Source organism: Nelusetta ayraudi, unplaced genomic scaffold, assembly GCF_046127955.1.
Source record: "Nelusetta ayraudi isolate G7.1 ecotype Tasmania unplaced genomic scaffold, CSIRO-AGI_Nayr_v1 ptg000011l, whole genome shotgun sequence".
Lineage (NCBI taxonomy): Eukaryota > Metazoa > Chordata > Actinopteri > Tetraodontiformes > Monacanthidae > Nelusetta > Nelusetta ayraudi.
In genome coordinates, this window is record NW_027466061.1 from 4,472,323 (window position 1) to 4,496,235 (window position 23,913).

At 44.5% G+C, this 23,913-nt stretch overlaps 3 protein-coding genes across 9 annotated transcripts in view; 1 reads left to right on the forward strand and 2 right to left on the reverse strand.

The window, feature by feature from the left end:
- Positions 1–4,420, forward strand: part of fam222ba (family with sequence similarity 222 member Ba) — a 42,950-nt gene extending 38,530 nt beyond the window's left edge. For all 3 annotated transcript variants that reach the window (XM_076020165.1, XM_076020164.1, XM_076020166.1), the window contains exon 3: positions 574–4,420. In XM_076020165.1, the coding sequence (XP_075876280.1) occupies positions 574–2,384 (1,811 nt within the window). In that variant the 3' untranslated portion in view covers positions 2,385–4,420. The remainder of the gene's footprint in view (positions 1–573) is intronic.
- A 701-nt stretch (positions 4,421–5,121) lies between these two features.
- On the reverse strand, positions 5,122–20,264 carry trpv1 (transient receptor potential cation channel, subfamily V, member 1). 5 transcript variants are annotated; one of them, XM_076020161.1, is made up of 17 exons: positions 18,099–18,241; positions 17,554–17,755; positions 16,046–16,270; positions 14,842–14,999; positions 14,606–14,758; positions 14,382–14,519; positions 13,181–13,479; positions 11,487–11,663; positions 11,255–11,410; positions 11,068–11,163; positions 10,904–10,974; positions 8,613–8,778; positions 8,438–8,504; positions 7,973–8,292; positions 7,768–7,889; positions 6,175–6,299; positions 5,122–5,536 (listed from the first exon to the last, which is right to left on the reverse strand). In XM_076020161.1, exons 3-17 carry the CDS (start codon positions 16,252–16,254, stop codon positions 5,445–5,447), a joined length of 2,349 nt encoding a protein of 782 aa, XP_075876276.1. In that variant the 5' UTR covers positions 16,255–16,270; positions 17,554–17,755; positions 18,099–18,241; the 3' UTR covers positions 5,122–5,444. The 5 variants fall into 5 exon arrangements, 4 of the variants coding, with proteins under 4 accessions (XP_075876276.1, XP_075876277.1, XP_075876278.1 ...); XM_076020162.1 differs by lacking the exons at positions 17,554–17,755; positions 18,099–18,241 and adding an exon at positions 20,144–20,264; XM_076020163.1 differs by lacking the exon at positions 17,554–17,755 and having other exon boundaries at positions 6,181–6,299; positions 18,099–18,256.
- shpk (sedoheptulokinase) lies at positions 19,422–23,070 on the reverse strand. Its single transcript, XM_076020171.1, has 7 exons — positions 22,750–23,070; positions 22,516–22,657; positions 21,918–22,092; positions 21,671–21,823; positions 21,255–21,430; positions 20,733–20,933; positions 19,422–20,274 (listed from the first exon to the last, which is right to left on the reverse strand). The coding sequence occupies exons 1-7, from the start codon at positions 22,885–22,887 to the stop codon at positions 19,877–19,879; spliced, it is 1,383 nt and encodes a 460-aa protein (XP_075876286.1). The 5' UTR covers positions 22,888–23,070; the 3' UTR covers positions 19,422–19,876.
- Between the last annotated feature and the right edge of the window lie 843 nt (positions 23,071–23,913).

Consider the following 23,913-nt stretch of genomic DNA (forward strand, 5'->3'; position numbering starts at 1 on the left):
CTGCCTCGGTACCCTCGCTCTCCCCGCGAAGCAGCCTCGCCGCCCCTGCTTGCTCCGTGATTAACTTGTGAGTTACTCGCCAGCGGAAACCGCTCCTGCAAGCGTTCTAATTGCTTGCCCATGTCGCTGCGCCGTCGAGGCCTCTGTAAATGCCACGTGACTTTAAAGTCACAGACTTTGTGGTCACAGGACGATGCGTCGTTACCATCATGGCGTCAAAGGATTGGATGAGGCATCTTTTTGGGCTTTGTGTTCGTCTTTTCGGAGGAAAAGCCTGAACACGCCCGGTCAAAGCTGCGCGCCCCCTGGAGTCCGGATCTGTTCAAGGTTTCTTCCGACTGAGCGGTTTTTCCTGGCTACAGTTGCACCTTGCTGCTCTGGAGGGTACAGTTGGTTCTCTTCTGATTGTACAAAGCGCTTTGAGATGCCTCTGGATGTGATTTAGTGCTGTACAAATAAAAGATGCTCAGATTGCCCCCTAATACTCTCCCCACCACCCCAACCCCCGGGTTCACTTGTGCTTCAATCGGTTGCCTCACTCATTGTTTCTTCTCCCTCTCCCCACCCCTCCAGGGGACACCATACAAAGGATGAGACCTGCTCCGTTCCCGACCCCCGCCGAGTTGGATGCGTATGCTAAGAAGGTCGCCAACCACCCGCTCACCATCAAGATCTTCCCCAACAGCGTCAAGGTCCCGCAGCGGAACCACGTGCGGCGCACGGTCAACGGCCTGGACACGTCGGGCCAGCGCTACAGCCCCTACCCTTCCTCTCAGGCCAGCGCCAAGACGGGCCTCCTCGCCATCGTCAAGGCGCCCGCGGTCAAAGGCATCCTCAAGGATTTCGATGGCAGCCGCGCTCGCCCGCATCCCGACGTCGCCATGAACCCCCCGAGCGCACCCTACCAAGTGGCTTCGACCAGCACTTTAAACCACCACCAACCCCACCATCACCACCACCACCACCCCCACCCCCATCACTCCCACTCCCACCCCCAGCCGCTGGCCAGCCTGCCCCCCCGCCGCCTCCTGCAACCGCAGGAGCCTCCTCAGACTCTGCAGATGCCCCTCCCTCAGCAGCAGGACCACACCCAAAGCCTCAGACATCATCACCCCCCGATGGGCCAACACCCTCAGGGCCATCCCAGGCTCCAGACTCTGTCTCAGCACCAAGCCCTGGGACCCCCGCAGGGGCCCCCCGCCATCGTGCTCCCGCAGCAGCAGCAGCAGCAGCAGCAGCCGGGCCTGCAGGGGGGCGGCAGGAAGCTGCCAGATGGCGACGCCCCGCCCAACGTTACCGTCTCTACCTCAACCATTCCGCTCTCCATGGCTGCCGGGCTGCACCAGGGCCGGCAGGCCGACCTGGGAACCATCGTGCATCAGATCAACCAGTTCTGCCAGGCGCGGGCCCACGCCGCCGGGGCCACGTCCATGTGCGAGGGTCAGATCGCCAATCCCAGCCCCATCAGCCGCAACATGCTCATCAGCGCCTGCTCCAGGGTCTCCATGCACAGCAACCCGGCCACGCCCGGCTTCCCCCCGCCCAACTGCATCATCGGGCCCCCGGAGAAGGCCGCCGCCGCCCTGGTGGGGGGACACCCGCCGTCCAGCGCGCCTCCCATGAGCCACCTGCCTTCCGGCCACGCCGACCCCAAGCAGCAGCAGCAGCAGCAACAGCAGCAGCTGCAACACCTGCACCCGCAGCAGCAGCAGCAGCAGCCGCTCCCCCACGGCGGTGGTGGCGGGGCGCAGCAGCAGCAGCAGCAGATGCGCTGCTGGAGTCAGCACCCGCTGGCTCACGCCGCCCACGTCCAGAACGGCGGGGGCCACCTCTGCAAGCAGCCCCCCCGGGAGAGCCCCGCCTTCCACTTCCAGGCTGTGGGCTACCCGGCCGAGGTTTGCGTGGCTCAGCCCTACACGCTCAAGCCCCCCATGGAGAGGCCCACCCCTCCCTCCCCCCCTGCCCACAGCGGCGGCGGCATGCCCGGCCCCATGGCCCACTACACCAACGGCCACTACTTCCAGTCCCACCTTTGGAACAGCAGCATCCTCCCCACCCCCAACAGTGACAGCTCCGGCTCTCAGGACATAGCCATGCCATTCCACGGCGCGGGCCCGGGGGGCTGCACCGCGCTGGACTGCGGGCCCCCCGGGGCCCCGCATTACAGGCCAGGAACCAGCTCCTCCTCCTCCTCCTCCTCCTCCTCCGTCCAGACTAATCTGATGCAAACGGCAGATTACTTGGGCGGGGACTTCCAGACGCCCTATTTCCGAGATCAGAATCTGGGCTTGATGGGCAAGATGCACAGGCCCCCCCTGTGCAGGGTCGGCCCGGAGGTTGGCGATGGCAGAGCCGCTCTCATCCAGCATCCAGGGTACAGATAAGCTATGGCCTTGTCGACGACACACAGTTATCAAAAAAAACTCCCTTTGTTTAGTCTTAAGAAAGGAAACACATGAGTAAAATTAAGCTTGATAACTTAAAACAAATGAGCGCTAATGTTAAAGAGGGTAAATTAATATATTTAATGAAGAACAGTAGTTTCTTTCTTGTTCCTTTTCATCAGTCTTGCAAGTGATCAATTGCTGCTCTTATTTTTATTTTATTATTATTTTTTGTTAACGAGTGCTTTTGTCCGGCACTTTAGGGAATTTTCCGTGTGTGTCTGTATGTGTGTGTGTGTGTGTGTGTGTGTGTGTGTGCGCGCGCACGCGTACACACGTACTGTGTGTGTCATTCCCATCTTCCTCCTCTATTTTACTGTACCCGTGCCTGGATCTCGGCGGTCCTGTGTTATTTCTACTCGGTTTAAGTTTCTTTATGCATGTTAAGCTGATAATGCCTCACTGAAAAATAGCAACAGTTAATTCTCGGCACCGAATCTTTTAGTTAATTCTCATTTTTGGTGTAAAGATTGAATCCGATTGAAGTAACGATTCGATGCAATTTTTCTTCTGTTTTATTTTCTCGGCTCGGTAACAAGAATCTTGAGTCGGCGCAAAATACTGTCAAAAATGTTTGTCGTATCTCTGGCTGTATACAAGAGGATTCTTGCTTTCCGGATAACACTTATTTATATGTAACACAAGAGTATTTAACACTGATTTCAGTTTGTCAGTCCAAGGCGAGCATCATCAGGTTGTTTATATATAGGACACTTTGTGCTGCTGACAATGCTGCAATGAATTCAGGTGTTCAAAAAGGACTGTTTGTCAACGCCAGGAGTCTTTGGCGACGAGGTTGTGAGCTGTTCAGCGTCCAGTGATGAACTGTCATAATCCCAAAATGGCCAAAGTCGGGTTAACAAGGACACACTGTTATGAGGATGTGCCATTTTCTTTTTTCTTTTCTTTTTTTTTTCCTTTTCAGAAGAACGTTTTTTGTAACCATGACAAATGTATTACTTGAATGTTGAGATTATTTGTTTTAAATTGCAGGTTTTTGAGTTGGAGTGTCGGTCGGTTGGTTGGTTTTTGTGGACGAAACCTTGGACTAGAAGAAATAAGTGTTGATATCGTCCTGTAGTTTTGACTCCAGTTACAGGAACAGGAGTGATTTGAGTTCTGTGTAGTAGCTACTGATTCTGATCCGAAGTCTGCTTGAAAAGACCAAATTGATCACTTGCAAGATCACTTTGACGTAAAAACGAGACTGACGTTTAAGTTCCAAGTGAAACGGCAAATGCATTGTTTATTTTATTGTACACTGGCTTACCTACTAGACTACTGTAACAAAAAAATGATTGTGTGTGAGTGTTGCCTGCTGATGTGAGTAGAGTAAAAGGTGAGCGTGAGCGCGTGTGTATGTGTGTGTGTGTGCGTGCGCGCGCGTGCGTGTGTGTGTGTGTGTGCGTCCAAACACAACAACGCCCATGTTTTGTTCACCTAACTTCCTAACAGCCCTTAAAAAGCCTTAAGTGTTTGGTCCTTGGACTTCCCTTGAAAAACAAGCATGGTTTTCATTAAAACCCCAAATAATAAGGAAGATCGTAAGGATACACAAAAACAGCAAGATTTACTTTCTCTTTTTTTTTTCCTGGTCTCTTTTTATTTTAATGATGTTTGGTTGAATAGAAAGAGCAATTCCTTAGAGATTCTTTATTATGGAAAAGCAGAGACAAGTAATATTTTGTAATTATATTTTAGCAATGTGTAGTTACTGAGCTGTAACTCTTTTTTTTCCAGGTTTCAAAGCTTCAGTTTGCCGTTGTGAACTATTTATAATACTTGATTTGCTTGTTATTTAAATTTTTTTGTTTTCTTCTCGGTTTCTCGTACCATTGCTGTGAAAAGGAAGAAGGTCTGCGAGCCTTTCTTTTGTGTCATTCTGCACGACGGATAAGAGGCAAGAGTGTGAGAGTTGTGCTACTCTTTTTGTAATATTGTAATAATAAAATAAAGTTCTAATTTAAGCTTTAAAATGAGTCGTGGGCAGTTCTGTGACTCACACAGATTTATTTTTCCCCTTTTAGCAGTCAAAGTGCAAAAACGAGTTTGGTTTCACCTTCTTAGTAAATATGACTGACAAAAGGATTTTCTTACGCATTATTGCGCAGGAACTCTGACATTATCATCTTAAAACGGCTACAACAGCAACACAAACTGAGAAGTTTTGTCATATTTTGTCGTCCAAGTGAGCTGTGTCCATTTTAAACTAACTGGTGTCACTGTGTCCATATTGTATCGTCCGACGCGGAAGCATGAGAGCATTGTCCGCTGTAATCCTCCCCGTCACTTCAGCCAGGCTGAACATTCTGTCTCATTCAGCCTTGCACGCGGCTGAATAACAACACGTGATTTGTCATCAGGACACCTAACAATGCCCTAGGTGCTCGTTGTTGCACCAATCAGCGTGCTTTCATGCCATTTACACGAGCGGCAGTGTGCCAGGAAGGAGCAGGAAGTTGAGCAGACAGAGCACGCTGTGAACCACGGGACTGTGTGGCTGCGGAAGATTTAGCTTGTCTGGCTGTGATGGAAATGGAACTTGTTTAAAGGGCACGCTGTAGGGGGCGGTGCAGGATCAGCGGCTTGGTGATCAGTATTATTCCAGGAAGGAGGCTCAAGGAGCAAGTGAAGCCAGAGATCCTTTTGGCAGCAACAAAGACGCATGCGGGAAGGCTTTCAGACTCAACTTCAATTTATTACAGGGGGGATTCTTTTTTTCACAGGTAATGAAGAGCCACTTAATGCAACATTCAGCTGGGATAAATCTGACTTTTTATTTCCCAACGACAAGTCAGCCGCCTTCCCCTGCGCTGCTGTTGTCGGTGGAAACGCTGCATTCAAAGTCTGGCTGACATCTGAGCGTGTGTCAGTCAGAGAGGCCGATATCACGTCTGGCGGCGAGGCTTCCTGAGCCGTTGAAACCCGGCACTGTCTGCCGCTTTGAATGCCTCGTTACTCAGGTCAGCCAGGCTGAGCGGCCAGTCTGAGAACGAGGCCTCAGACCACTGAGGTTCTCAGGTCATCCGTCTCCGTTGAGTCATACGTCTGCCGGCGGCCAGCTGGCATGAAGAGGCCCCTCAGGCTCCTCCCTGTGGACCAAAGAGGAAAATGTCACCGCCCAAAATTTAAATTTCACTCATTTTCTGCATTTTTTTCCCCTGCTGTCAATGGAAGCTACGGGGATATTTTCTAATCCATGTGACCATTCTGGAGTTTCACAGATGGACGGCTGTGCTGTGTTTGTCTTCCATCATGTGTCAATACTGCTGCTGTGGCATCATTTCGCTGTCCAGAAGCAGCGACCGCAGCGCAATCTCAGCTTTCTCACACTGACGCAGGCTGTAAACAGCAGCTAATGGGAGCAGTCTCGCTGACCTTGTGCACTCAGCGCACACACCTCTGGCTAACAGGCTAAAGCTGATATTTTTGGCTGCTTCCAGTCAAATTGGAGTGCCGCGTCTTCCAAACACTTACATATCACCACAGCGGCAGAATGGATATGTGTTGTATTTTTCTTACAGTATTTTTTTTTTTACATTGGAGGAACACCACTAGCACACTAGATGGAATTCTTCCTGTGTGAGAAACTCCAAAACGTTTCCAAGGATCACAAGGTGTGAGTGGATGACAGGTCCGTTTTCACTGAACTACACCTTCCACAAACACAGATTGCAGCCGACGCCTTAAAAATCCAAAACCCTCCTCCGAGCCTTGAGAGTGTAGTTACGTGAACCTTGACGCCTGTTCCATCTGCTCTGCGAAGTATCTGCGGCAGGCCAATCCCAGCAACCCGGTTCCTCATTGATTTTACCCAGGTTGGTGTTCCATTTGTTCCAGTTGTCTTCCTCCACTCTGAGACAACAAGAGGACACATGCTTCAATTACTGTCTGCTGGGTGACGCATCAATCTGCTGTCAGAGAGGGCAAATTAGTGAGGGACACAGTGTGCTGAGTGTCAATCGATCTTCCTCACGCTGCTGCATCTGCTGCTAAATCGTCAGGCTCGCACCTCCATTTGCACACTGTTATCATTACAGGGCAAGCATCTGGTGTCTTAGCCCGCATCTCTCATTGCCTTGTGTGTGTATATATGTGTATGCATGTATATGTATATATGTGTGTGTCAGTGACACCCTCATACTAAAAAATACATTTTCCTGTAAGAACGATCATGGGGTTATTCTCCATAGTTTATAGTTTTCACGTCATATAATGTCTACTTGGTTCCGCTGCTTCCAGTCTTTTATATTAGGGTAGAGTTCATACTGCATTTCAGCTGGCTTGTATTGTCAGGTTCTATGAAATCTGCCTTAGGCCAGCAAAATCAACATCGCAGGCTCCTATCCGCTGTCATGCGTAATTGTTTAATTATTTAACATAGTGATATCTAATATCATAATAGTTTGTTTTGTTATTGTCTTGGTGTCTGGACAAATGACAGTACTTTTGGCAGACATATTAAAACTTTGTTGAGGAATCTCTTGAAATATTTTATTTGGAAGTTTTGACAGTATCAGTGGTTTTCTACACTTAATTGTGATATTGTGATATATATTGATACATACATACATATATATATATACATGTGTGTGTATGTATATATACATTCACTATATATATATGTATATACACGTGTGTATATATATATATATATATATACATATATATGTAAACATATGTGTATATATATGTATATATATAATATTATATATGTATATGTATATATATATATATATATATATGTATATATATATATATATATATATGTATATATATACGTGTGTGTATATATATATATACGTGTATATATACATACATATTTATATATACATGAGGTATGTGTATATTTACATGCTTATCTTTTTTTAAGATTTGTGAATTCATAGCACTACTGGAAGTCTATTGGCCTGTCTAGTTTTGTAAAACTGTGGCCATATTGTGCCACCACGTGTCTACAGAGGCCCAGAATGTGGCGGCTCTGCAATTAAACAAGAATGGGCCCAGCAACCTGGAAAACCAGGAATAACACCAGGGTGACTTCTCCCAGATTAAAAAACCAACAACACCAAATGAGAAAACATGTAAAATCTATAGTAGATCTGCAGTAGTAGTCTATTGTAAAGTTAGTTTAAAAAAATAATAAATAAAAAAATGGCCACATCGTACACATTGGATCTTCTGAAGTTTTTTCTTTTTTTCTTTCTGTTACTTAATAGAGTAAAAATCTCTTCTAGAACAGCAAAGTACAGTGAAACAACTGCAAACTACAACTACAAATTCAGCAAGCCAACAAGGTCAAGTAGCTGTCGAACAAGCAAACCTGAAGCACCAGCGCTGGTCCTCCCCCAGAGCGGTTCCCAGCTTCCTCTTCACCCCACAGCGCAGCGCCTTCTTGAGGCAGCACGGCATCCTCCTCTCCATGTCCAGGATAGTGATGGCCCTCTGCAAGCAGCGGTGAGCACCTTGTCAGTCGCTTTGGGAGAAAAGATCTTGCCAAAAAACAACAGCTCAGCCCCGTCCTTTACCTGCAGCCCCCAGATGCTGGTGCTCTCCTGGGTTGTCTGCTCCACGGTGCGGTTCATCAGGGCGATGAGCATGTTGAGCAGAAGGATGTAGGTGAGGATGATGTAGCAGATGAGGAGCAGGTAGAAGATCTCCTTGTACTGGTAGTCCTCGGTGAACTCCATGTCGCCCATGCCGATGGTGAACTTGAAGAGCTGCATTGTGGTGTAGGAGATGTTTCTGTAGCTGGGTTTGAAACAACCCGTCCCGCTGGTGCTCTCAATGAAGAGTCGGGTCTTCGGGGCGCTGTCCTCCTTAGGCTCGATGAGCAGGGTGACCACCGCTGGGACAAAATGTGACAAGATTAACTCACGTCTTAGTCAGAAGCAATGATATTTTAACATAATTCCTACATACTACTATGTATGGTACAAAAGGCTCACATTTGTCGCTGTATTATCTCATTGAAAATGCAAAGTTAGCCACACCTGCTGAAAATCCAAAGAGGAAGACCATGTAGACGAAGAGGAAGCGCAGGATGTCACTGAGGATCATCTACAAAGCACAGAGGGGGACGGAGCTCTGTCAGGGCTGGGGCGACAAAGTGGGAGGTCTCCCCTCCCCCCAACCCCTGGGGTCCTGGCGCCGTCCTGCGTGACCTACCTTTTGTATCATGACGCTGTAGATGCCCATGTGTTCTTGACCCCTGGAGTAGTAGAGGACGTTGACCCAGCTCAGAGCCAGACACAACACCAGGAAGGCCAGGTATTCATCCAAGCCGCTGAGATACAGCCCTGCAGCGGCCAGGAAGAGGACGGCCTGGAACAGACTGGAGTCAGCAGCAGAGAACAATAACAATGGTTTTATAATATGCACAAGAAAGGAAATAAATGACGGGCTGATGAGTAATTTATATATTCATCATATCTTGATTCAGGCTTGCCAGAGTTCTCACTGTTTGAAAAGCTGCAAAGTCCCCTTTAAAAAAAAAAAAAAAAAAACACCTGTGTTGCTACTGGTCAAAGAAACAGTTCTGAAAGACACATGAGATCTACAGTATTAAATACATTATACGGGTACAATTTCCCCATTATGCCCCCTCATTCTACGATTATAGAAAAACCTGCTCATAATGGCATCCATCCATCCATCCAAATCTCAGAGGTATTTTAGGTTTTTGGGTGTGCTGCCAGTCACGGCACTTCCTGAAGTATTAATGATGACGATCCATCACATTGGAAGTGCTGTCAGGTAAAGGTGGTCCAATATGTTCCATTTTTAATCAAAAATTCGTTTAGCTGGGCTGTCTCGTCTTTGTACCACCCTGTGCGCCCTAATGTTCATTACACTTACCCTTGAGTAACCAATATACTGTGAGCTGTAATATGGATTCACATACATGTCTCTCAAGAATTGCGTGTGGAATGAAAAGAAGCTCCCTAATCTGTCCAGATATCAAATAAAGGTCAGTTTCTCCATCTGGCTCTAGTGCAGAGAATCCTTACCGTCAACAGATTTGATTCAATAATAATAGACTGGGTCTGTCAGTGTTATGACAAGGTTTAATGAAAGCAGCAGGGCCGGGTTGTTCTGATGTTCAATCTATATTTCTCTCAGAGAAAGAAGGAAGGTCACAGGTTCGATACCCATGTTCTCCCTGGGTCTGCCTAGTGTCTCTCCATGTACTTGGACATGGACTCACAGTCTGACATAATAATAATAATAATAATAATAATAATAATAATAATAATAATAATAATAATAATAATAATAATAATAATATCTATCTATCTATCTATCTATCTATCTATCTGTCTATCTCCAAAGAAGCGCTGGTACTCGCAGTTCCACTATGTGAACGAAGGGGGGCGGTATTGCACAGCACACCACCATTTGTACAAATCGAGAGCTTTACATGACCTACCGCCAAAACAAAAAAAATGTGGCACTTGAACGGTTTGAAAGAGTAGCAGAGTAATAATTAGTTGTCCTGTTACATCACGTTGCATTGAACATAAACGTAAATCAGAAGACTCCCATTGATTCACGTCATTCTCGAGTATAATTATCATAACATTTCATCCCATGTTCACTGATAGCACTGCATGTGTTTGTAAAGAGCACATCCAAAGACTTTACTGCATCAGCCACCGGGTACTGTGTACACTTTTTCACATGAGACACACTGCATGATTGTGCACACACATAGCACAGGGCACACAAATCACAGGATTCGTACCATTGCCGCCTGGGGTTCTGACCCATTTCTCAACAGAAATCTGTGGGTGTGTTAAACTAATCTAATTGTTTTCTGTTGTTGTGGCCTCTGTCATCTGTCAGCGAGATTTATCTGTCTGCTGTCTTTCAGAAGCTGTTTTTTGCACGTGCCAAATTTGAACAGATGCAGTGGAAATCATGTCATTAAATCATAAAAAAAATAGGCATGCGGATGCAGGTCATGTGTATGTTGTATATTTATGTAGATATATTTATACATATGCACATAATTCATCCATTTATATATATAAGTGTATATATATATACACACACACATATATATATATATATATATATATATATATATATGTATGTATATATACATATATATATATATACATATATATATATATACATATATATATATATATATATGTATATATATATATATATATACATATATATATATATATATACATAAGTGTGTGTGTGTGTGTGTGTGTGTGTATATGTACCTAATAATATATATGGAACAATTACGAATAGAGTGATATCAGCCTAAAGCACCGGCTGGATGTTTTAATATGTTTTAATGTTTTAATATACCAACTGGAAGATTAATATGCACTATTAAAAAGTCTTGTTTAGATTTATTTTTTTGTTTTTGCAAAACGGGGTGCTTGTGTGGAATGGGGAGACTTTAACTTTGTACTTTAAGAAAGAAGGGTGCGACTTACAAAAGAACCTCATAATATCCATCGACCAGCAGCGATTGCAGCTTGGGACGCTTTTTCTTCATGTCCACAACCTGGGGATTCACATACAGATGGTTTTTTTTCTATCACAGCACAATTTTCAGTGTAGTTTTCTGTATCACATTTTTATAAGGCAAATGCCATACCCCCATGAAGAAGAAATAGCAGTTGGCCAGTAGTGTCAGTATCTGGCCAGATACATAGAGGTAGTCCTGTACGGAGTGGTCAAAGTCAAACGGCGTCTGTGAAGCAAGGAGGAAAAAACGTAGCATCATTGTGCAAAGTTCAGGATGTTACAGAGCAGAATGATGCAATGAGGGGCAACAAGCTCACCTGTCCGCTCTTTTTATTGTAAGCTATAACAGTGAAGATGCACAAGTACACGAGGTAGGCCAGGAAGTTGAAAAGAAACATTCGACCTGCGAACGTCTTCCACTTGGACTCCAGCAGCCGGTTCATGGGCTCCATCTGGAGCATCTCGTGGCGTCTCTGACAGGAAACAGCTGTTTGAGCCAGGGGAACAGACCTCTGCAGCGCTGACTGGGCTCACCGTGCTGACACTCACAGGGATGCCACTATCGTACACCAGGATCTCCAACACCGAGTTGTCCTCGTAGGAGTCCAGAGCGGCCAGGTCGTACAGGAAGGAGGTGACGGGACCGTAAACCCACTCGGTGAATTTACGGGAGAGGTGTTTGGTGGAACTCTCGTGGAACTCCCGCTTGAGGATGTGTGAAAAAAGCTGTGGACAAGATCAAAGGGAAGTCAGAGGGAAAAAAGACCTCTGATTGTTCAGTGACTTACACAGCAGCTACACTGAAAAGATTTCACTTCTGAGATCTTGGGTGATGCCAAACTCAATTTCAAAGCCTTTACAGTTTGTCCCTGTAAACCATCAGCCAGCTCTTAATTGTGACTAAACCGGGAGGCAGCTGCCGTTCGCTGTCTTTAAAAGCTTAACTAGAAGACAAATAACTGCACACAGGAAATAAAAGCAGGCTAAATTGCTGCGAAATGCATTAACATGGAAGCTGTCGTGGCACCAGTTTAATGAAGGCAGGATGTCATTGTATTTTTTTTTTTTAAGAGAGAGCTAAGACCAGCACTTGATGCTTTTCTCAATGGGCAGCATGGTTTGCTTTACTGCTAATTTGTTCGGCAAGAGTTGAAGAATATGATTGGCCAGCTTGATTTTAATTGGTAGAAAGTTTGCTAACAAGTTAATCTAATCATCCTCACTGTTGTGTTTACCGACACCTGTAACGGTAGTAATACTGGGTATGGCCAGTGGGTGGCCAATTAGGATGTTGAGCTAGAAAGACGGAAAGAAGAAGAAGAAGAGTTCGAGACCTGAAAAAGCGTAAATGTATGTGCCTGAAAACAGAAGTGGAGTAAAGTTCTGAACAGTGCACTTGGCTCTTTTCTTGTGACTGAACCAAACCACACTCACGAGGTTTGCTTCATGAGGATCACCTTTCCAAAGACATTTTAGCATAAGGACACCGTGAGAGATGAACACAAACCAGAGCAGGTAGTGGTGCAGTGCTTAGCACTGTCACGTCACAGCAAGAAGGTTGTGGGTTTGAGTCCGGGCCTTGGGTCTTTCTGTGTGGAGTTTGCTTGTTCTCACTGTGTCAGCGTGGGTTCTCCAGCTTCCTCCCACAGTCCAAAAACATGCATGTGAGGCCAATTGGAAACTCTAAATTGTCCGTAGGGGTGTGTGTGTGTGTGTGTGTGTGTGTGTGTGTGTGTGTGTGTGTGAGAGAGAGAGCAAATTGTTGTTTTTCTTTTGATGTGGCCCTGCGATGAACTGCTGACTTGTCCAGGGTGTCACCCTGCCTTCGCCCTATGACAGCTGGGAGACCCCCGCAACCCTGAGTCCAAGACCAAGCGGGTATTGAAAATGGATGGATGGATGTAACGTTCAAAGAGGACAATCTTTGTTGCATGAGGTGTGACAATCAGTGGGAAAAATCACACACTTAATTTGAATAACTTTAAAATCACACACACAGCTCCATTTGCTATTTGTAAGCATTTAAATCTGTTTGTGAAGCCGGTCTGCTCGTAAAGGAGGCGTTCACACTGCTTCAGCCTGTCCTTTAGACAGTGGACTGCAATCCATCATCCCAACATTATTTGTTTGCACAATGCTTTCTGACCAGCAGATGCTGCTAAATTCAAAACACTGGCCCTTTAAAACCTGGCCGCCTCACTTATCTATTCATTTCGGTCCTTGGATGTATTTATGGCATTCACCTGGATCTTCCCCAACTTGGCGGCCATTTTGAAAGGGGTCAGCCCTTTCTTGTTGGCGATGTCCTCCAGCCTCAGTTTGGGGTTCAGCTTGGCGGCCGTCACCAGGACGCAGTCATACATGCTGGTGATGAACTCGGTGTTTTCCGGCGAATTGTCCGCCACGATCACCAAGGCGTGCAACACCGTGTTCCCGTGGGAGTCCGTCTGGTTGGCGTCGGCCGGCTGGTACTTGTTGTCCATGAGGAAGTCCACCACGCTGGGCTGGTTGGTGCAGGCGGCCAGAGACAGAGGCAGCTCGCCTGGAGGGGCCACACAGTGAGGCTCTGTTCATGGACTCTGTGTTTTATCTGAATATGATTCAAACCTGTGTTTGGTTAGATCCCAAGCATTATCCTACACCAAGATTGTTTGTTTTTGTTTTTTTTTTAGCAAGATACCAAACAACAACAACAACAAACGCTGTACACAAATAACTAGGCATAAAGTGGCTTGAAAAAATAAATCAAAAGAATAATACAGTGGTGGCCAAAAGTGCTAGACACCCAATATATTTGCAATATGTCACAATCATACTTAATCACTGATGTCTGATGCAGCCACACCTTTTGAAAAACACAAACAATTTATCCCCCCCAACAAATATTTCAGGATAATATATGAACTTGTGTTAAATTCTTAGGGCATCTGAACACAAATTTCCACTAGTGCTTGATACAAGTTCAAACTGAAGTCAGAAGGATCCTGTATTGGGCAGTCAAACTATTTTAACTGGGAAACTTGTTTTAGGCATTACGAGAGGGTGTAATTTCATACATTTTTATACTGTAATTGAGGCCAAATCCTTCAGGCCAAAGTGTCTAATTACACGTGCCCACTGCCGCAGTCTGTCTCTCTAATGAGGCTCTTAAAACAGCATCTCTCTTTTTGAGCCTGCAGAAGCTCATCCGTTGAAAATGCATGATGCAGTTTTACATGCCAACAGCTGGTGGAGATGTTGTTAAGTGGAGCAGTGAACCAACATCCATTTCGCAGCACTTTGCGATAAGGTGCACTGTGAGCGAATGGAATGCTGATCTGGCCACTTAGCGAGACACGTAATGGAGCAGGAAATCACGCAAGGCGAAACATGTGATGCGTTTCAATGTGCAGTAATAGAATCCAGCTGGAAAGCCGTCGCCCCCAAACAAGGGCGTAGACTCACCAAAATAAAAGTTTGGGCCGTCGTGAGGCTGGAAGAAGGTCCCGCAGGCTTTGGCGTGGACGTCTGCCCCTTTGCTGACCAGCAGCTTCACATAGCAGATGCTCCTCCTCTCGATGGCGATGTGAAGAGCAGTCTGACCTGAGGAAGGGAAAATGAAAAGGCCAACGCAGCTCAGAAGGGCAGGAGAGCGTTCCTCCAGCCTCTCTGCTTCATGCATGTCGCACCTTTGTAGTAGGCGCTGCTGTAGGCTGCGTTCACAAACTCTTGAATGTCGCCCGTCTTCTCAGAGATGTCAATCAGCCGCTCCACCGTCTCGTTCTTGCCATCTTTGAGGTGCAGCAGGGCCTTCATCAGTGCGGTCTTGCCATAGGACTGATCTGTGAGTGTGAGGGCACAGTTAGGGCCGGGCGCTGGCGTCCACTGTGGTGGTTGCAGGGATAAGAGGAGGTGCCACGCTCACACAGGGAGTCGGAGAGTTTCTTCATGCTGCGGTGCAGGTACTGATCAAGGCCGTCCAGCTGTGCCAAGTCCCTGCTGGCCACCGCTTCAAACAGCCTGTCAATGTCAAACGTCCCGCTGCTCCTCTTGCCGTGGTTCTCCGCCTCCCCTTGAATTCCCCTGCAGACGACAGGGTGGCACTTCACACACATGGCTCGACTTCAGAAAATGAGCAGGCGAGCCAGTTGCAGTGAGTGAAATGTCATTTTTCCAAGTCATCTTGTTTCCATTAGCTGGGATTTGTGGTAAAACTGATAATCAGCAGTTCATTCTAATATTAGACATCCTAAACCTAAATCATCCTTGAACATTTGGTGTCAAACTCGAGGGTGCTGAGTTTTTTCTGTTACTGTTTGTTCACATTATTTTCATGTGAGCTGCTGAATTTTTGGAACTGTGGGAGACGTCTGCCCTCTCCTGAACGTCAAAACGGATAAGAATTCATAAACTTTTGGCTGAGGAATCATATCTGGTCATTTCCAGAGGCATATTGTTACACATAATAATATAATAATAATAATAAAACATGGGCTGTTTTCTTGCCGCTGGGTAACTAAGGATGTATTCATCTCTTTGTTTCTTGGTTCCATGCAGTGGCTTGCTGAAGTTATTTTTACACTTGCTGACAAATGTGAAGTTCCTCCTGACTCATGTCTTCAAGTCCAAAATGAAGTGAATATCTTGAACGATTGACTGTGTATGGAAACGTCTTTAACTCTGATGCAGCCTAAAACGTTTTCTAGGCTGAAAGGATTTTTGAAAAGATTTTTTGTAAAAGTCACATGTGGAAAAATATCTTACGTCTTAAGTCTCGTGTCCCCTTCTGACACTTTGTAGATATTGAATTGTTTCACAATGAAAGGTACTCTGCTCATACCTTAAACATTTAAAATTCAATGACAACACATGGTTGTACAAACATGTAATGTAATTGTGACAAAACAACAAAAGCTATCCTTAAATCAATAGTTAGCTTAACCAGAACACCCGTTTGTACAAATAGTAGGCAAAGATGGTTCGTGTGAAACAACTCTAAGCTAAAACTAGAACTCGCACACAGCACAAGCGTTGCCTCCCACCATGCATCTTGACAACACACAGCGCGCTGTAATAGAGATAAAAATAAAGATGCTTATCACCCAATTTACGTGTGTGCAGAAGCTCACTTGTCAAAATTGAGATTGAATCTAATCTGAGGCTTGTGCGGCTCCATTTCCTCCTGGTAATCAGTGTCCATTGGAGCCTTGGGCTGCTCATGGCCCAGACCCAGGGTGGAGGCCACCGTGGGCTTCCTCAAGGCTCTCTGCCGAGCCTTCTCCTCCTCCGTCCTGTCGTCCGTCTCCAGGGAGAAGCCAAACATCTCCGACTTGTCCATCTTGGGTTGCTTTTTGCTGTGGTGCGAACAAGAAACATTAGCTTAGGTGTCGTCCAACGTCATGCAAACAAGGAGCTGAGTGAAGCTAATTGGACAGCGGGACATATAATGTGGCATGGTTAGATTTAATTTTCCAGCCCAGATTCCTGCAGCAAAAAGAAAACCAGCCAGTCCTGCAAAGAAAAAAAAGGCTAAAATATGTATTATATAAATTTATATCAAAACATTTTTATATCATAATGTGCAGAAAGAAATGAAATGACAAATGTACTGACACACTGTACTTTAATGAGAAAGATTTAAAATCTTTTTCTCTAAATTTCATCAGAGCACCGTTGTTTTCATGCATCGTACAGCAGATGTTTTCAAAAGACGTAAACAAAGGCGAGGCATCGAGTTAAGCCAGTGAGTCTGAAGCAAGTTTCACCATCTCACTGACCTTTAAATGCAATAGACATATTTTAGGACATGTGATGATTCAAAACCCACAACCAACAAAGGAGCACATTAAGAAGATGCGTCTCAAGCAACAACACTCACAGCACAGCACCGTCAACTACTTCTCAACAGAACGATCTCACACCATTCCCACACTTTTCACTGAAGGGATTAGGTTGTAATGTTCCCCCAGATCCCAGCTGATCCCAGTAAAATAGTATTGTCAACTGAAGAAAGCCATGTTAGGGAACACAGGGGAGCTTTTGGTTCCTCTTTTTTTTTTTTTCTTACGAAATGGGGAATAGGTTAGTCATAACTGTGTGACTCTGTGGTTATCCTGGTGACAGGAATATTTAATAGTTTTTTTTTTAGCAAAGCATCTAAATTTATTGAAGACATGGAAAAAAACAAGGAGTATATTTAGTGTTAAATCATTTGTTCTATCACACAAACAACTCAATCAGTGGTCGACCATTTGATTACATTTACAGCGCAGCATTTCCATCTCCGTGGTTTTCCAGTGAGCCTGCAGAAGCGTGTTCAACACACTACTTCATTATTTATGGCAATGTTCATGGGCTATTGCAGCTCAATACTCCAATTACACATGAACAATGAAAACAACAAGACAGTCAACACTGTAAAAACTGTGAGCCTACCCTGTTTTATTTGTCTTTGCATGATCTAATCTAGAAACAAATATCATGTAATGACCTTGTTCACGCTAAGAGGACAAGGATTTGTTTATCTTTCAATTTGTTGTTTTACCAACCTAGATCCTGTTCATACACAAAACCCCTCCTTTGGAATCAGAATCACCGTGATGCTTGAAAATCAATTCTAGGACATTGCTTGACTTACCAGACTAAAGGCTCGTTGTTCCTCTTGATTCGGTTTTCTTCCAGTCAGCAATATACATGTATATACATATATATATACATATGTATATGTATGTATATTTTTGTTTTTTAAATAATATGAATCCACGCAGCACACGCGGAGGCGTCCTGCAGAGAGTGCTTTGGTTCTCCTTTAACACAGCGGTTGCTGAGATTAGCAGACACTAGACAGCGGGAGATAACGTGACCAGCCCAAGAGGAGGTCAGAGCACATTACTGGACCCTGAGTGCTTGAAAGGATGCTGTATTGACCATCTGAAACTGAGACGGCAAGAAGAAAAAACCCAAGAGACGTCATAATGTCCTACATCTGTGGCTTCCCGCTGTGCTGAGAGCAGAATACCTCTGCACACAAACACACAAGCCTCGCCAAAACGCTGATTAATTTATGTTGCTTAACCAAACCAAACTGTGTAAAGTTTAATTCTTCTTAGATAAGGCAAATAAATGGCAGCTTCAACATTATTTCCTTCTCAGCTATCGAAGACAAGGTGAGGACGGACTTACTTTGTTAAATAACAGCTCCTGTCAACGCACCGCTCGTGAGAAAGTTGAATTCAGCTCATTGCCTTTCAGTCCAAAACAGTGTCAGTGTACTTCCTGTCTCTTTTGCCTCTGGTTTCCTTTTAGCATGTGTGGGTTTTTGTTTCTTGTTTTGTGTGTGTGTGTGTTTCTATAGCTGCAGTAGTCCTGTGACTGTCTGTGTGTTTGCAGGGTTTTTTTCTACTCTTGTAAACTTCACGCCAGTGTTTCTAACATTTGATGATTTCCTCCTAGATCACTTCCCTTTTGAACAGTGAACAGGATGATTTCTGTCGGATAAACCTAGTTATCAGCAGCCCAGATACAATGCTTTCTTTCAATTCTTACATATACATATGTACACACACACATATTTATATATGTGTGTGTATGTGTGTGTGTGTGTGTGTGTGTGTGCGTGCGTGCGTGCGTGCGTGTGTGTGAATTGCTTGAATATCTCTGGTTCTTCAAATTAAAACTTGAATCAGAACACAGACAATGTTTGAATGTATTTATTTCTGGTATAAGGTAAAAAAAAAAAAAAACGTTTACCTCACATCTTTTGTGAACATTTGATAACTGAACTATAATATTTATGGTACTGCTCCATTTCGCATGCCATTGTTTATGAAGTACAACGTGATGCATTGTGTATTATGAAAGTCTAGCAACTACGTGACCATTACTGCTGTTGATGATATGAACTGACACGGTGTGTAAATGCTTATCCCTGGAAATGTATGTCATCAATGAATTTAATCCAGCAGCGGTTGTGAATATCAAGCTTTTCACTATTTGATTACTGCTATTGAAAATTAATATTCAAAATCTGAAACCCTGTAGGAAACTTGGACTTAGACGACTAAGAAGAAAACAATCAGGAGCGTTTCAATATAAAGTGACACACAAGTAAGCCAATTCTCTTTCAATTTAGAAGTCAACACAAAAAGGCAGGAAGTGAAAAGAGTTTGGGAGCCTGGTTTGTTTATTTGATTTTCTGTTTCTACACTACTTTTAAACTACAAAAACAACTTAAGTTGGTCAGGACAAGTTGGTCAGGGCATCTTTATTTCACTTGATGATGACGGACATTATTTCATATGGCCAATTTTCTAGGGGAAAATGTTGTTTACATCAGAAAACATTGAAGGACCACTTCATAAGAGATGTTGATATACTTTCTTGGGGATTTGTTGAGGCTTTCATCTGCAAGGACTACTTTATCGTAAACCCCCAGAATCTAGGACTATGGATTATAAAAGTAAAGAAAACTGAGACTGAAATTGTACCCCCCATAAAACAAAAATAAATCTTTCAAAGCAGCTTTACTGACTGTATTCTACTGTCATAAAGTCATTAAATAAGCTTTTTAAAAATCCAACATCCCAAAATCACAATCTTGAATGTACTTCTCTGTCATTCTAAACTTCCTGGATACATCGAAGAGACTCACCACTGAAACCACTACCAGTTAAAACCATGAAGCTGTAAAACATGATGTAGTCTAGATGTGGCACGAGCTCACAGGTCCTCAAAACAACAACGGCTTTCAAACCTCCTTTCCCAGTGGAGGTTCATGCGCTTTGGGCAACAGAGGGCACAAACGGTGCAAAACTATGACATCTAGTGGTGAAGTGATATCACACAGCTGGTGTGAGATGAGTGCCGGCTTTGACAATAACTTTCTTCTTTTATTTAGCATGAAATCATTCTCTGTGGTGCAACTTAAGAGTTGTTCCCATAAACAGAGTCCTGAGCCCCACTCAACATCGATCACAGAGGACCATAGCCACTCCAACGGCAGAGTCTGCGTTCTGTCCATACACCACTGGCAGGGGAAACGCCCGCTCCACCTCCTGCCTCAGCACTTGGTTTCGGGCGATTGCGCTCCCACTGCCCACGATTCTTCTGACCCCGGCCTGCTGCAGAAGATCAGCCGGCATCATGGAGGCCATGTTGTCAAGGATTCCGCAGCACAGTGCCCGGCTCACATGACCAAGAGAGAAGTTTGCAGAGGAGATGTTGGTCACCTGACCCAGGCACATGGGGTTGTGTCGCTCCCCGAGGATGGTTGGCCTCACTCTGAGGTCACTGGTTTCCTGATTCAGGGCACAGCCAATCAGCTTCTCGTAGAGGCACAAATCACTCGGCTCCTCCACACCTGTGGGTAAAGCGGTAAGGGAGCTTAGAGGCTTGAATAGAATATGTGGAAACATTCTGGGGACTGACTCTAATGTGTGTTACTGGTACTAAAAGCAAATCCTTTTCTACTTCTAAACTCCTCTTCAAGAAAATGTCAACGTACATGAACAACACAGGAAAAAACTGTTTTTGTCTACATTTGTTTATGTTCTGTCTGGTTCACATGAGGAGTTCATGACAAACTGAAAATGTAGCTTCAAATTTAACTATTTTAGACCTTTGGGAGTTGCCGTAGTCCAATTTAGAGGATTAACAAATGTTTTGGGGTTGGTTTGTGTTTTGATTAAGAATTTATCCACAAAAAAGAGTTTTGTTTTTTTGTTTTTTTTTAAAGAGCATTGCGATCTATCTATCTATCTATCTATCTATCTATCTATCTATCTATCTATCTAAGGACGGACGACTATAGTTACATACCAAACTCTTTCATCCACAGTTTCAACATCTCCACAAACGAGGCCAACACATTCCCTCCATTAAGCGAAGCGGCCACCGCAAGATACGAGTCTTCAAAATAGGGGAAGTAGGAAATGGAGGAGGCGGGCTGTGGAGAACCTTGAGGTTTGAAGTCAGCTGGCATGGCGTAGGTCAGCTGAGCAGAGGTGCTGATGTTGAGCACTATGAAAGACAGAAACTCAATCTGTCACATGTCCAACATTGCTAAAAAAAAAAAAAAAAATGCCCTTAAGAGACGCTGACAGAATTATCATCTGCATTCTGTCTTTAATTAATATGAAAGCAAACTGTAGATTGTTAAGAATTATTTTTCTTGCATGCTCTATTTCAGTTACAGCACATTGTTTCATTTCAACATAGTGGATCATCCAGCATAATGTATTCCTTTATTTCAAGGTTACAGGGTGCATAAGAGTCAGGGATTGCATGCACTGAAATGGGATGACTGTCCCTTTGAGACAAAGACTGAACTTCCTGTTTCACCTGCATCAGTCTGATCCCTCATACAGGAGTAGACAGAGCACTGGAAGTCTCCCAGGGCGGCCCCTACTGGCGTGCCAGCAGGAACGCCATGCCAGTTGGAACGCGTCTGCCCCGCCAAGCCACCAGATGGCACACACTGAGGAAGCAGGTGCGTAGGGAAGCCGGCAGCTCTCAGACTGACACATGCACACAGAGTGGCGTGTTAAGCACATTACACACAACCAGTTTGAAACAGCAGGATCACAATAAGCTCCAATTGTTCTCCAGTGTTGTTGTTTTTAACACAACTCATGCACAAGCGGCACATTTTCATGCATTTAGTATTTAAAATGTTAGTAACTGTGTAAATGTTAGGGAGAACTTGAGCACAATATTTGTGGAGGTTGTTAAGACAGACACCTTTGCACTTCACCTACATTTCTGTGTTCCACTGATTTGAAGTAGTGTTGAAAAAGCCCCAACTGGCTGCATTCTGAGGCGTCATCACACAGCCATCCAAACCGCACAGCATGGACACCACATAGTCCTGGATGGTGCCTGCAACTCCAAAGTCCTCAAGGAACCCAGGCCTGCCACGGAGCAAAATATTATTTTTATTATTAGTTTTGTGTGTCAACCAAATGGTATTGTTCTTGTTTTTTGTTTTCTTGAGTGCATACTGACCTGTTTTTCATTAACCACAAAATGGTTGCACAGCCAAAACCTGTTGCCACACTGAGATGTGAGTCTGGTTTTGGGAGAGATGACAGGAAGTCACAGCTGCAGCGCCCATCCTGCCAGGTGATCAACTGACTGGTGTCCCTGGCTGTGAAACACTCCCCATCAGGCCAATCGCAACCTGAAAGAGGGAAAGAAATACAAAAATGTAGAGCAGAAAACCTAGCCTAATCTATTCCGTTAAAGTTGGGTTTACATCATTTTAAAAATGGGGTTATTTATTTGTTTGCAGACTATAATTCTAGGAAGTCTTTGACCAGCAGAGGGCAACAACAGCATGTGATTCTAGTTGAATCCGAATTCTGACGTACTGAGAAAATCTGATTTCATCTGACTGCATCTTCAACGTGTCCTACTAAACACCAATGCTCATGTGTCTTTTAATAATTCATTAAAACCTGAGGTGCAGTTAATAATACAACACTTTGAACAAATCCAGTTCCTGTTGTTGCGACTGCTGTGATGGAGTCATCAGATCGGCAGTTATTGCGCCACTCATGCAGCAGCAGCACACAGAACACTGACAGGAAACAATGAGTCTCACCACTCTTTGCCTTCCAAAATAAAACTCCGTGCATCTGTCCGGACAGTCCGATGCTGCTGACATTCTCAAGTTTGTCTCTGGGCAGCAGACAGACGCAGCGGTTCAGAGCATCTATGATGTGGGAGGTTTGCTGTTCTTTTGCCTGCGGTGTCATTTAACAAAGGAGTGTCACACTCACATCAATATCAGACACTCAGCCGCTGGTTAAAGTTTTTGTCGCGTCAAGGTACTCACTTTTATACCGCTATTGTCGACCACATCCGCCGCTGTTGCTAAAGTCTGACTGGCAACCACCGCCCTGGAGACCTTTTCTAATAAAACTGCTTTTATGGAAGTGGTGCCGACGTCTATACCCAGAATATAGGGAGACATCACTCCTGCCGACCGCCGGGACTTTGACACTCTCTTGTCTCGTATTGTGATGACAAAGCCAAACGTGCTATGTTTATGTAACGTAGGAATTTTTGCGCTAGACTTTTTTGAGTAAAACAAAACGACAATCGAGAGCGTTGTTTTACACTCTGGATCAAAAAGGTAGGGGAATTTGATATTTATCACGGACACCAAAACGCGTGACTCTTTTTAGGTATTATTGTAAAAATGATTACGTCTATTTCAATAGCATTTTGTTGACTGTAACCTCCAATCAAACTATCAGAATCAAATGTCCCTGTCACCGACAACACACTGACTTTGGAAACTTGCGCCGAAAAGTACAACCAAAGTAATACGACCATATTTCTCAATAATACGTTATTTTCCGCGTTTTCTAAATTAATGCAACGCACCACTGCGTCGCTCTATTTAGACGCCAGGTCCCACAATGCACTGCGAACCATCATGGACGGCTTCTCTCAAGAGCGACGTTTATGCTGGAATGAATGAGCAGTATCTGTGTCGTAACAGCTGATATTGTAATGCGTACATCTCATATTCCTTCTGTTCAAGTTCAAGTATCTCGTGTGTGTTTCTAATAGTCCTGTGACAGACCGAAGTACCAGAAGTACCTGGTTGTATTTTCTTTGGTAAGAAACTCGTGTTTTTCCGTCAGGGCAGCAGCCCGCAGAGCTAACTAGCCCTCACTGCTAGCTTGCCAGCGAGGTTTGCGAAGCGTTTTAAAATAAGCAAATTGCTAACATTTTGATGGCTGGATACACTTCTTTTTTTATTTGTCATTCTTTGTGGATTAGTGAGTTTGCCAAGGGCGCGTTATAAAGACTCGTACTCGTTTGTCTATGCAAACTAGCTAAAGCTAGCCTTACCATGTATCCGATGCGAGCTAGTTGTATTTGCTGTATGTAGCCTTTGAAGACATGGCCTAGAGCCGTTGTGCGACCAGTGCTCTTTGCCTTTGGCCTCTTTGTTGAGTGGGTTGGGTTTATTGTTACTCAAATATAG

What these genes read in the sequence shown, in the direction of transcription:
- trpv1 (XM_076020162.1), bottom strand. Translation starts at nt 16,254, where the DNA reads ATGGACAAGTCGGAGATGTTTGGCTTCTCCCTGGAGACGGACGACAGG. An exon ending in GCTATTTCTTCTTCATGGGG is followed by an intron (nt 10,975 to 11,067) that starts GTATGGCATTTG and finishes GTGAATCCCCAG; the next exon opens with GTTGTGGACATGAAGAAAAA. An exon ending in ACAGCGTCATGATACAAAAG is followed by an intron (nt 8,505 to 8,612) that starts GTAGGTCACGCA and finishes TGTGCTTTGTAG; the next exon opens with ATGATCCTCAGTGACATCCT.
- shpk (XM_076020171.1), bottom strand. Translation starts at nt 22,887, where the DNA reads ATGTCTCCCTATATTCTGGGTATAGACGTCGGCACCACTTCCATAAAA. An exon ending in ATTTTGGAAGGCAAAGAGTG is followed by an intron (nt 22,093 to 22,515) that starts GTGAGACTCATT and finishes TCCCTCTTTCAG; the next exon opens with GTTGCGATTGGCCTGATGGG. An exon ending in AATCAGTGGAACACAGAAAT is followed by an intron (nt 21,431 to 21,670) that starts GTAGGTGAAGTG and finishes TGCATGTGTCAG; the next exon opens with TCTGAGAGCTGCCGGCTTCC.